Below are 14,437 nucleotides of genomic sequence, written 5' to 3' on the forward strand. Positions count from 1 at the left end.
AACAGCAGTTGCCTCAACAATGAACGCTGTCCTGGGCTGGAGACAAATAAATCTCTTTGAGGTGATGACCATAGCTGCTTCAAGCAGCGCCTTGTTTGAAACACTTCTCAAGTAGTCTTCCACTACTCATCAAAACTAGAAATGTCTTTGTTTCAGGTACTATATGACACTTCTTGGAAGTTACATATCCAAGTTTTACATGTACAACTGTTGTCAGATATTCTGCAGTCACTGAACAGTATAAATCACTTGGAAGACTGTTTTTGATTTAATGGATGTAGCCCTATTGTCTATTCTAAACACAAAATACACTTAAGGTTGGGGAATCAGAAATTAGAAGCTACAGGAATTTTTTATGATATACACAAATAAAAACGAAGTTTCAGCATGGTGGATGGTACAGTCTAAAGCAATGAAATGAGAACAGCAGAAAACAATCCATTTCACTAAGACAAAATTATTTAAACGTGCACGTATTACCTTTTCTTTGAATTCAATGCCTGCTATTGTAGCCAAAACCAATGGAGCATAAAAAAACTTTTAAGATTAACTTCAGCTGTAAAATCTATATGTAACACAGAATATATCATAATGTTTGGAATATACACTAAAAATTGGGTCTCTGTCAACAGGTATACAGTTTATTGGCTTTCTAACAAAGATTTTTTAAATAACTTAACAATGAAAGACTTCAGTAATACTTAAAAATGCATAACAAAAAAAAACCATATAACCATGTATGTCACAATAGTAGTAATATGGTTGTGTGGTGAAAACTCCATCGTATCCAGAATTTATACATTTCAGCTTAATTTAGGCTAGTGTTATCATGTACTGTCACTTAATTTGTCACATGCCAGGTAAGTTGTGTAGGAGCCCAGTTAATTATTTTGAAAAAATCCACTTGCAGCTTTCACTTGAAGAGGAAGCTGGAACAGCACAGAAAGTATATACATTTTTGCTGTTACTTTATGATAACATAGACATACATATTTATTGATACACTGGTGTCCAAAATTAAAGCAACAAACAGAAATTTTGCAAAGTTGTGTTTACTTTGCCACAAAACAGCATAAACAGATGATAGTAAAGTAGAAACAATGTAAAAAACACAGAAGATAAACAATTGCAACATGCATAACAGTAGAAAAAAATGTTCATTTTTTCCAAATTAACGGATTCAGCAACACATTCAGACAACTGGTTAATGTGCCCAATATGGGATGGGACCATCTCTGGCAGCAGTACAGGCATGGCAATGACGGGGAATATTGTAAATGATGTCATCAATATCATGTTGAGGCAATAGTGCCCATTCTTCCTAAAGAGCTGCTCACAGGTCTTGGAAAGTGGTTAGTAGATGGTGACGTGATGCAACTGTGTCCCTAGTGCATCCCAAACTTGCTCCATGGGATTCAAATCGGCAGGCCACGCCATTCATACAAATTCTTCCGTTTCCAAGAAAATATCAACTAGCTGTGCTCTATGTGTTCGAGCATTATCGTCCATCAATATGATGTCTGGTACCACAGCATCTCACAAGCAACCCAAATTGAGGTGCCAAGATCGCGTCACGATACATGATAGCAGTGGAATCTTGCCAATTCAACCGTACAAGTTCATGAACAGGTTTCTGATTGGTCTACATAATCCCCGCTCACACTGGTCTCTTTCCACAATGTTTGGGTCCCAAAATCATGTTCCACATTTCATCTAGATGCGAATCAGTCAAGAATCGCTCTCTAAACCAAATTGGGACTCATCTGTGAAAAGAACATTGGCCCACTGTTCGACCGTCTAGGTGACATGTTGACAGTTCCACTCTAGATGTTCCCTTCTGTGGAGGCACGACAGAGGTACATGTACAGAAGGTCTCCAACAATAAAGGCCACTCTGCCTAAGGCTTCTGTACACCATACAACATGTCCAGTGGAAGCTGCGAGGTCAGAAGCCAGTTGCCGTGCAGTGCTAAGGCAGCACCATTGTCCCCTTGCAGCCAAATAAAGATCCTCTCTTTCTGATGTTACACATGGTGGTCTCTATGAACTGTCATCACATCCTAAAAAAGAGCAGAACAATTCACATCAGGTCACATCAGTTTGCGACTGTCTTGCTTCCATTCTTCGTATGTCCCTCTACCACAGGAGTCTGGTAGGCGTCTTCACTGTACCATGCAGCACCGTCTACAACTGTGTACACAACGATTTTGGATGTGTGACTACCCAGTGAACACTACACCATTTGACAGGTGATCTGACATCATCATTGGCACGGTTGTTTGTTGACCAGAATGCCATCTTCCATGTAAACACGTCATGCGGACATCTGTTGACAGTTTGTAGGATTATATCATGAATTAGACACAGGATGGGGAAATAGTGATGTGCTGCATTAATTTTGGACACCTGCGTATTTTCATCGATTTACATTACCTCCTTGTCATGCAAAATTTCTTCCCCAAGCCTAAAGCATAAATTATTCTCTTTGTAACATTTTCTCCTGATGTATCCTACATATTCTTACATAATGACTAATGATCTATGGCTTGATTTGCATCAAATAAGGCAGTCAAGTAAAAACATTAACAGCTCATAAGTAACTTAGTGACTTAATCTGAAATGTCAATAATTTTCCTTCCAAAAGCCATACTGAATTATACATGTACAAACTTTACTGTATGGCATGGAGAGCTGCATCAAACCAGTCTCAGGACTGGAGACGACAACAACAACAACAACAACAACAACAACATTTTATCGATACAGTACACATTGGCCTGATTTTCTAATCGAATGTCATTGCCATGCAACATAATGATCTACAGAACATTTTGATAATGAGGCTGAACATCTCGGAACCAGTCGTGGGTCATTAAGTGTTAGTAAAATACATAGGAAATAAACAGCAGTAGCAACAGTTATTGCACTGATGATACAGTCAAGCCTTGGTCTGTGAGGAAATAAATTAAATGGTACAAAATTGATAAAATGTTTTAAGAAATCTACTATTATTAGCAATTCCCAAATAAATAATACTGTCACTGTGTAATAGATATAATTTAGAAGTTGCACACAATATGTATTCTAATTGTGGCAGGTATCAGACTCTCATCTCTTTCTGATTTACTGTTGCTATCTAATTATCTTGTCCTATAATAAATGTCTTTCTGATTTAACGCTCCTGTCTACCTACCTTAGGTCCACACAAGTAACTCTTCCCTGCAATTGAAATACTGTTTTTTTAAAGTAATTTATGCATAAGTCAGTATTATTTCTTTTCATTATACCTCTGTTACCAAAACCATACTCTTGGCTATGATAGTCAGACTTCTTCTGTAAACTGTTGTTGCAGTTCTGATACCTTGTAGATGATGTAATGTATGTTCTTTTTGCACTACAACTGCACCACAGTTTGATGTTCAAAGGTTCCACAATACACATCATGTTTGCTACTATCTTGACACGTTCAATGAGCTATTCTTTAAAATCACTTTACTGGTATATCTCAGTTTGTTTTTAGGCTTTACTGCATTGATCCTTTACAGGTATTTCAAATCTCTATACTAATATCCATACACTATTACTATGTTCAGTATGTGTTAAGCTACACAACTCATTATCAGTTTTGTTTTTTCTGTCATTGTACAACAGATCTGAAGATTGTCACTGTTGGCAAAAATAAGTAATCTATGGACATTTCTTTGGGAGACCAACTGGATGTAAAGAGAAAAATTTCTATACTTTCTTTGTAGCTGTGTTCTTCAGTGATACTGCTGCAATTCATAAAAATATTGCTATGGAACAAAGGAGAAATGGTTTGCCCCAATTGCAAGTGGAGTCAACAATGAGTCACCATTAATTACAATATGGTGCTACTGATCCAGAGATAGGACACCTAGATTACAGCTATCAACCTGATGCTTTAGTAGGGGAAAAACAAATGAGAATGATGTTCCAAGGTTGTGACATCATCAGTTTCACATCCTTAAGCTTCGAATTTTATATTCAATAAGTAATAAAGTAGCCAACGTAAAATGAGGAAAGATAGTATACAACAAAAGACAAGTATTCCTAACATACTGATTTGAATATAATAGAGGGAAACATTCCACATGGGAAAAATATATCTAAAAACAAAGATGATGTGACTTACCAAAAGAAAGCGTTGGCAGGTCGATAGACACACAAAAGAACACAAACATACACACAAAATTCTAGCTTTCGCAACCAACGGTTGCCTCGTCAGGAAAGACGGAAGGAGACGGAAAGACGAAAGGATGTGGGTTTTAAGGGAGAGGGTAAGGAGTCATTCCAATCCCGGGAGCGGAAAGACTTACCTTAGGGGGAAAAAAGGACGGGTATACACTCGCACACACACACATATCCATCCACACATATACAGACACAAGCAGACATATTCAAAGGCAAAGAGTTTGGGCAGAGATGTCAATCGAGGCGGAAGTGCAGAGGCAAAGATGTTGTTGAATGACAGGTGAGGTATGAGTGGCGGCAACTTGAAATTAGCGGAGATTGAGGCCTGGTGGATAACGGGAAGAGAGGATATATTGAAGGGCAAGTTCCCATCTCCGGAGTTCGGATAGGTTGGTGTTAGTGGGAAGTATCCAGATAACCCGGACGGCGTAACACTGTGCCAAGATGTGCTGGCCGTGCACCAGGGCATGTTTGGCCACAGGGTGATCCTCATTACCAACAAACACTGTCTGCCTGTGTCCATTCATGCGAATGGACAGTTTGTTGCTGGTCATTCCCACATAGAATGCGTCACAGTGTAAGCAGGTCAGTTGGTAAATCACGTGGGTGCTTTCACACGTGGCTCTGCCTTTGATCGTGTACACCTTCCGGGTTACAGGACTGGAGTAGGTGGTGGTGGGACGGTGCATGGGACAGGTTTTACACCGGGGGCAGTTACAAGGGTAGGAGCCAGAGGGTAGGGAAGGTGGTTTGGGGATTTCATAGGGATGAACTAAGAGGTTACGAAGGTTAGGTGGACGGCGGAAAGACACTCTTGGTGGAGTGGGGAGGATTTCATGAAGGATGGATCTCATTTCAGGGCAGGATTTGAGGAAGTCGTATCCCTGCTGGAGAGCCACATTAAGATTCTGATCCAGTCCCGGAAAGTATCCTGTCACAAGTTGGGCACTTTTGTGGTTCTTCTGTGGGAGGTTCTGGGTTTGAGGGGGTGAGGAAGTGGCTCTGGTTATTTTCTTCTGTACCAGGTCGGGAGGGTAGTTGCGGGATGCGAAAGCTGCTTTCAGGTTGTTGGTGTAATGGTTCATGGATTCCGGACTGGAGCAGATTCGTTTGCCACAAAGACCTAGGCTGTAGGGAAGGGACCGTTTGATGTGGAATGGGTGGCAGCTGTCGTAATGGAGGTACTGTTGCTTGTTGGTGGGTTTGCTGTGGACGGCCGTGTGAAGCTGGCCATTGGACAGGTGGAGGTCAACGTCAAGGAAAGTGGCATGGGATTTGGAGTAGGACCAGGTGAATCTGATGGAACCAAAGGAGTTGAGGTTGGAGAGGAAATTCTGGAGTTCTTCTTCACTGTGAGTCCAGATCGTGAAGATGTCATCAATAAATCTGTACCAAACTTTGGGTTGGCAGGCCTGGGTAACCAAGAAGGCTTCCTCTAAGCGACCCATGAATAGATTGGCGTACGAGGGGCCATCCTGGTACCCATGGCTGTTCCCTTTAATTGTTGGTATGTCTGGCCTTCAAAAGTGAAGAAGTTGTGGGTCAGGATCAAGCTGGCTAAGGTAATGAGGAAAGAGGTTTTAGGAAGGGTGGCAGGTGATCGGCGTGAAAGGTAGTGCGCCATCGCAGCGAGGCCCTGGATGTGCGGAATATTTGTGTATAAGGAAGTGGCATCAATGGTTACGAGGATGGTTTCCGGGGGTAACATATTGGGTAAGGATTCCAGGCATTCGAGAAAGTGGTTGGTGTCTTTGATGAAGGATGGGAGACTGCATGTAATGGGTTGAAGGTGTTGATCTACGTAGGCAGAGATACGTTCTGTGGGGGCTTGGTAACCAGCTACAATGGGGCGGCCGGGATGATTGGGCTTGCGAATTTTAGGAAGAAGGTAGAAGGTAGGGGTGCGGGGTGTCGGTGGGGTCAGGAGGTTGATGGAGTCAGGTGAAAGGTTTTGTAGGGGCCTAAGGTTCTGAGGATTCCTTGAAGCTCCGCCTGGACATCAGGAATGGGATTATCTTGGCAAACTTTGTATGTGGTGTTGTCTGAAAGCTGACGCAGTCACTCAGCCACATACTCCCGACAATCAAGTACCACGGTCATGGAACCCTTGTCCGCCGGAAGAATGACGATGGATCGGTCAGCCTTCAGATCACGGATAGCCTGGGCTTCAGCAGTGGTGATGTTGGGAGTAGGATTAAGGTTTTTTTAAGAAGGATTGAGAGGCAAGGCTGGAAGTCAGAAATTCCTGGAAGGTTTGGAGAGGGTGATTTTGAGGAAGAGGAGTTGGGTCCCGCTGTGACGGAGGATGGAACTGTTCCAGGCAGGGTTCAATTTGGATAGTGTCTTGGGAAGTTGGATCATTCATTTCAGCCTAATGTTACACTTTCCACCTTCTAATACCATGTCACCCTCACAACACCCCCCACAACGACCCCATTAAGTTTTATTTACATTCCCTCCGCAAACATGCCTTCGCCCTAGTCAGATTACGCTCCCTTATTTTATTTTCTCAGGCTTGTCTGACATTTGGCATTACCCCCAAAGGCCTCACACTTTAAGTTCCCATCTCTGGCTGCAACCCTTCTTTCCATCAGTCCCTATACCAGTTCCAAACTGAACAATCCATTGCCCACACCCACCTAATCCTTCACCTACACATCCACTCAGCCAATCAACACACCCGTCAACTCCATCCTTAATAAAAGTCCTCAATCTTTCCTCTCCCACATCCACACCGGCTGTTCAGAGCATCCTCCTACAGGCCAACCGCAAATTAGAACAGCATGCCACCCTCCACATCAAAAAACTATCCAATCTCCTGGTTTCCCACCTCCGGAAAGGCAACTCACTCACCCTTCACAACGTTTTCAGCAAACCTCAACCTCCTCTCATTGCACACAAACCCATTCTCCCCCATCTACTTAATCTCCCACTTCCAGCTCCACTCCCTCCAAAACCTCAAAATTCCAATCAACACAATCTGGAACCACAACACCCTAATTCAGTAGTTAACCTTTCCTCCAAACCTCTCTCCCAATCCGAAACCTCAGTCCTATCCAAAGGCCTCACCTTCAGCCCCACTCCCAGATTCAACCAAACAGCCCTCGTCGAAGATTTACTGTCCTACATTCGTACTCTCTGCTGGAAATATCACTTTGCCACGAAGAAAAATGATCCTAATCCTACTCCTAATGATCCAACTTCTCAAGACACTATCCAAATTGAACCCTGCCTGGAACAGTTCCGTTTCCGTCACAGTGGGACCCATCTCCTCTTCCTCAAAATCACCCTCTCCAAACCTTCCAGGAATTTCTGACTTCCAGCCTTGCCTCTCAATCCATCTTAAAAAACCTTAATCCTACTCCCAACATCACCACTGCTGAAACCCAGGCTATCCGTGATCTGAAGGCTGACCGATCCATCGTCATTCTTCCGGCGGACAAGGGTTCCACGACCGTGGTACTTGATTGTCGGGAGTATGTGGCTGAGTGACTGCGTCAGCTTTCAGACAACACCACATACAAAGTTTGCCAAGATAATCCCATTCCTGATGTCCAGGCGGAGCTTCAAGGAATCCTCAGAACCTTAGGCCCCTACAAAACCTTTCACCTGACTCCATCAACCTCCTGACCCAACCGACACCCCGCACCCCGACCTTCTACCTTCTTCCTAAAATTCACAAGCCCAATCATCTCGGCCGCCCCATTGTAGCTGGTTACCAAGCCCCCCAGAGAACGTATCTCTGCCTATGTAGATCAACACCTTCAACCCATTACATGCAGTCTCCCATCCTTCATCAAAGACACCAGCCACTTTCTCGAACGCCTGGAATCCTTACCCAATCTGTTACCCCCGGAAACCATCCTTGAAACCATTGATGCCACTTCCTTATACACAAATATTCCGCACATCCAGGGCCTCGCTGCGATGGAGCACTACCTTTCACGCCGATCACCTGCCACCCTACCTAAAACCTCTTTCCTCATTACCTTAGCCAGCTTGATCCTGACCCACAACTTCTTCACTTTTGAAGGCCAGACATACCAACAATTAAAGGGAACAGCCATGGGTACCAGGATGGCCCCCTCGAACGCCAACCTATTCATGGGTCGCTTAGAGGAAGCCTTCTTGGTTACCCAGGCCTGCCAACCCAAAGTTTGGTACAGATTTATTGATGACATCTTCACGATCTGGACTCACAGTGAAGAAGAACTCCAGAATTTCCTCTCCAACCTCAACTCCTTTGGTTCCATCAGATTCACCTGGTCCTACTCCAAATCCCATGCCACTTTCCTTGACGTTGACCTCCACCTGTCCACACGGCCGTCCACATCAAACCCACCAACAAGCAACAGTACCTCCATTATGACAGCTGCCACCCATTCCACATCAAACGGTCCCTTCCCTACAGCCTAGGTCTTTGTGGCAAACGAATCTGCTCCAGTCCGGAATCCCTGAACCATTACACCAACAACCTGAAAACAGCTTTCGCATCCCGCAACTACCCTCCCGACCTGGTACAGAAGAAAATAACCAGAGCCACTTCCTCACCCCCTCAAACCCAGAACCTCCCACAGAAGAACCACAAAAGTGCCCAACTTGCGACAGGATACTTTCCGGGACTGGATCAGACTCTTAATGTGGCTCTCCAGCAGGGATACGACTTCCTCAAATCCTGCCCTGAAATGAGATCCATCCTTCATGAAATCCTCCCCACTCCACCAAGAGTGTCTTTCCGCCGTCCACCTAACCTTCGTAACCTCTTAGTTCATCCCTATGAAATCCCCAAACCACCTTCCCTACCCTCTGGCTCCTACCCTTGTAACTGCCCCCGGTGTAAAACCTGTCCCATGCACCGTCCCACCACCACCTACTCCAGTCCTGTAACCCGGAAGGTGCACACGATCAAAGGCAGAGCCACGTGTGAAAGCACCCACGTGATTTACCAACTGACCTGCTTACACTGTGACGCATTCTATGTGGGAATGACCAGCAACAAACTGTCCATTCGCATGAATGGACACAGGCAGACAGTGTTTGTTGGTAATGAGGATCACCCTGTGGCCAAACATGCCCTGGTGCACGGCCAGCACATCTTGGCACAGTGTTACGCCGTCCGGGTTATCTGGATACTTCCCACTAACACCAACCTATCCGAACTCCGGAGATGGGAACTTGCTCTTCAATATATCCTCTCTTCCCATTATCCACCAGGCCTCAATATCCGCTAATTTCAAGTTGCTGCCACTCATACCTCACCTGTCATTCAACAACATCTTTGCCTCTGCACTTCCGCCTCAACTGACATCCTTGCCCAAACTCTTTGCCTTTGAATATGTCTGCTTGTGTCTGTATATGTGTGGATGGATGTGTGTGTGTGTGCGAGTGTATACCCGTCCTTTTTTCCCCCTAAGGTAAGTCTTTCCGCTCCCGGGATTGGAATAACTCCTTACCCTCTCCCTTAAAACCCACATCCTTTCGTCTTTCCGTCTCCTTCCCTCTTTCCTGACGAAGCAGCCGTTGGTTGCGAAAGCTAGAATTTTGTGTGTGTGTTTTTGTTTGTGTGTCTATCGACCTGCCAGCGCTTTCTTTTGGTAAGTCACATCATCTTTGTTTTTAGATATAACATACTGATTTGTTTCATTTACTTCCAATAGCACATTGCGGAGTATATCATAGATAAAAATGAAATGGAAATATATTAATTCCTGCATAAGAGGAGTATTTTTCTGACAATTATTTCAGTTAGTAAGTAATCCTGAATTATCAATGGGTATAATCCATGAATACAATAGACCAAAGTACCTAGAAAAATCATGACTAAAGTTTATACTATGTACCTGAAGAGATTCACAATTCGCTACTTTAACTTGAAACTATGTAATCGTAAAACATGAAATACGAGTTTTAATAACATTTTGCTAAAATAAAAAAGATTGATGGAATTCACATATTTACCTGTATGGGTATCCATGAGCCTTTGATCTAAACATAGACAAAATTAAACTGAAGAAAGCTGCAACAATAACGAGACCACCTATTGCAATAATTCTTCGTTTTCGAACATCTCCTTTCTGCACTGCTGCTTCTGTTATGAGCACCATGCCTAAGACCACAAATGCATCTGAACACAGCTAAGGATGAAGACGATCTTGTAACATTGTTCTAGTAAACATACAAGATAGTAATCTACTATACATTCAGTTAAAATGAATTGTTTGGCTCTTCCTATCTTCCTCGTCATTTTTCCATGCCGCTTTCCTTCTCTTAGAAATTTAATTTCCTGTCTGTCGCAATGGTACTTAATACAACTTAACTACCCGACCAATCACGGTGCTTAATCTCTAAACTTATGCTAACCTTAAAGTATGAGGCACTATAGAGAACCCAAAGTTTTTGGGCTTCGAATGGCAAGGTACTTCTTTGACAACTTTTTTTTTGAGAAATGTGACTTCAAAATTTCAAATCATTATTTTATTTTAACTTAGAGTATATTTGGATGAATTTTTGTATAAATTACTTTAACTGAGCTTAAGCTGTTTTCCTTACACGTTATTTGACACTATCATATTCTTTGTAATATGGGTAGGTTTAATCTGTAGTTTGTTAAATCTTCACTGATAAAAATAAGAAAGACATAACAAATAACAATTCTAGCTGCCTTATACAAATATTTAACCAGTTATTTTGGAATTTTTATTTCATATACAGGGTGAAGAAAAATTCACGCACTCGAACTTCATAGCATGATTTGTCACATACTTGCAATACAAAATGTCTGTCATAAAATCTTTCCAACAAGTATTTCCAGCAGAAAATGGACGTTAATAACTGGCAATCTGGCAATGCTGTAATAGCATGTACAGTAACAACCTCTGTCTGCAGATAGCAATGGTGCTGTGCAGTTGGTGCAGTGTATAGCATGCTGGAGGTTGAGGGTTCGATCCTGGGTCGAAGCATATTTGTTTTTATTTTTTATATGTAGTCTGCATGGTACTGTATCTGGCATCTTAATTGTCATATAGCGACTACAGTGTGTCCTCTACAAAACATTTGCACTTACATTCTACGAACACAGAAATACAATTGTTTTTGCCAATCAGATTTTAAAGACACCTTTTACATGTCGTAGACATGAATTGTTCCACACCACTACATCTACTAGATTCCAAACCTGTTTTCCGTGTATCATCCCCCAATGGTCCCATTGATTAGTACCAACTATTATTCTTGATACATTCAGGTCCATTACATTTCATTAGGGCCTTGTGTCACTAGTAGGGCTAGCAATGTGCTTTGCAAATAATTTCCAAACTCTGTTACCATCTGTATGTATTATCACCCTGGAACCACCAATTTCGACTTTTGGCACTGAGTCAGATAATTGCATGCTGTTTAGTAAGTATCATCTCTATGCATTACTATTATTATTGTTATTAGTATCATTGACTGAAATGTGGAAACAACACGTCCATTACCACTAGGGGAAAAGTATAATTCTAAATGAACATTTCAAAATTAGCAGTGTTGGGATGATTTGTACAGAACAAAAGCTGTAAGAGAAGTGGTGCATGGTAGGCGGACCAGCCTGCTGCGGATAATGATGTGGTTTTACTGCATGTGCTGTTCACCAGACAGGGACTATCTACTAGTGGAGTAATGTGCCAGTGACAGACTCAATGTACATTTGTACACATATCGCATTTTCTTCTTGTGGTATACTAAAACAGTGTGGCAGAAATATGGCATAGACAAGCAGTGAATATGTGGATAAGCTCCTGGTTCAAGGTACATCGGGTAACAAGGCTGGTGTTGCCACTCATGAACACACTGCTAGATCCTTGTTGACATCATCCAGATAAAAATGTGTTTCGTCATCTGGAGCTTTGCCTTCGGGAAGTCCTACAGACTGGTCAGCTCCAGCTACCGAGGAAGCTGTTCTGGAGGTCATACACCAAGACCCTAGTGAAGTACACGTAGTGCAGCAAGGCAGCACTGTCACTGACGTCTGCATGAGCGTGGTCTGCACCTGTACCATTATTCTTTAATGCAACACCTACATCCTACAGACCGCCTTCTGCCAATGCAATTCTATGAATGGTTCTAACAACAACAGTAAGCCAATGATGACTTCATAAAAACTGTAATATGATCAGCTGAAGCAGCATTCACTAATGAAGATGTCTTCGATACGCACAATGCCCATCACTGGTGTGATGTTAACCTGCATGTCACCCGCGACCATGGATATCAAGTTCACTTTGGCATCAATGTCCGGGTTGGAATACTGGGATGCAGGAGTTTGGGTTCCTAGTTGTTGCCTGACCAGTTGACTGCACAAAGGTATCACGCATTCCTCTCAAACTATCCGCCTGACTCAATGAAAGATGTTCCACATCTTGGTCGGCAGAGGTTAGCAACAATATTTAGGCAGAAAATTTCCAGAGAAATGGCTCAGATAGGGAGATCCAGTTGTATTGCCTCTGCATTCACCTGACCTAAATCCCCTTGATTTCTTCCTATGGGGACACTTGAAGGAGCACATATATTCTACTCCACTGACATATGGTAGAACTAATAGCATGTGTTCATGCTGCTCTTGTATGTGTGGGTGCAGCCTTGATGCAAAGAGTCCAGAGCTGTATGATCCAACAGGTCACACAATGTTTGATTGTTTGGACGTGAAGAGGGGTCTCTTTGAGCATTTGCTCTGAGGACAATGTATTCTTTTGTAAACTTCTTGCGATCATTAATACGGAAATTAGTATTGTCACTGGTTGTCACATCTGAAATGACGTACTGCATGTAGTATAAATGATTAGTAGATGTTGAGTTATTTAACTGTGATATCCTTTTTAGCATCTTGAAATTGATATTGTTTTTGTAGTTGTTCTGTACTATGACAGGTCATTTGTTTCAACTGTGTATTTCTGACTTGTCTGAGCACATTTCTGTTATGTTCACCATTACACAATATTGTATTATGTAAATGTCAGGTACAGGTGGCTTAAGAAATGGTGCATAGTATTATATGGCAGAACTAGCAAATAAAAACAAACATGACATGGCCCAGAATCGAACCCCCAACCTTCTGCATGCTAACCCAAAATACTATCCACTGCACAAACTGCAGAGCACTTTGCATATATGCTGACAAAGGCACATATTGTACATGTGATTACTGTGTTGCCAGATTGCCTAACTTTAACATCCATTTACTGCTGGAAATATGTGCAGGATGGAATTTTGTGAGAGGTATTTTTGTATGGTTAGTATGTGAGGAATCACACTGTGAAGTCCAAGTGGGTGAATTTTTTTATCCTTGACACTTATATATGAAAAAAACACTGGTCCCAGGACAAAATAAGCTAACTTACTGGTGAAGTACGAATTAAGTGTATGACATTCAAGGCAAAACTGACAAATAAAATTTGAACATACATTACAATTATGACAAATATTATTCAACAGCTCAGAGAGAGTAGCTTGTCACTTTAGCAACTAAACTTGATCACGTCATAAGGTACACTATTATTCAAGTGCAAAGTGTAAAATGCTGCAAGTTGTTATTTTGCAATATAAGCATAGAAATCAGTCACAAAATGCCTTTATGCAGAAGTGACTTGCTGTCAATTATCGCAACTGTCACAAAAAAAGATGCAACATGCTTCCAATATGTTAAATAATTACAAAATAACAATATGTAAAGTATCTAAGTAAACGTTCAACACAGAGTTGATTTTCCTCTTTCCCTAATAAGAAATCGTAAAATGGAAGGAGTAAAAGTAACCACTCACTGTACAGATGAGGTGTTGGGTGGTCAACAGGCGCATACACACACACACACACACACACACACACACACACACACAATGTCCATTCCCTGCTGTGTATCTTATGAGAGAGAGATTTTTAGGTGGAATGTAGAATGGGTTAGAAGAGCAAGGAAGCTTGGAAGGATTGGGAGGAGGGGGGAATGCAGATGGCCCACCAAGGTGCAAGCGTATGCAGTTCAGTGTGGCAAACATTAAATTTTTTTGGGGAGGGGGGATAGGGGTGGATATAAAACAGAGGAAGAAAGAGACAAGGAAGTTCAGTGGAGGTATGGAAACAAAAGGTAGAAGCAGGTGTGGGACAGGTGCTAGCGGAGAATGAAGGGCCAAACGATATGTTGGAATGATGTTCCAATGTACGTAATTTTGAGAGGTTGGTATGGGGCAGGGATT

General features: G+C 42.3%; 1 protein-coding gene across 1 annotated transcript in view; it reads right to left on the bottom strand.

Annotated features, from left to right (window-relative positions):
- Positions 1-619: 619 nt before the first annotated feature.
- LOC126174887 (tumor suppressor candidate 3) overlaps positions 620-14,437 on the bottom strand; it is a 59,872-nt gene continuing 46,054 nt past the window's right edge. The window contains exons 7-8 of the mRNA XM_049921310.1: positions 10,170-10,335; positions 620-929 (exon numbers count right to left, since the gene is read on the bottom strand). Of these exons, the coding sequence (XP_049777267.1) occupies positions 914-929; positions 10,170-10,335 (182 nt within the window). The 3' untranslated portion in view covers positions 620-913. The remainder of the gene's footprint in view (positions 930-10,169; positions 10,336-14,437) is intronic.

This window comes from Schistocerca cancellata, chromosome 3, assembly GCF_023864275.1.
Source record: "Schistocerca cancellata isolate TAMUIC-IGC-003103 chromosome 3, iqSchCanc2.1, whole genome shotgun sequence".
Classification (NCBI taxonomy): Eukaryota; Metazoa; Arthropoda; class Insecta; order Orthoptera; family Acrididae; genus Schistocerca; species Schistocerca cancellata.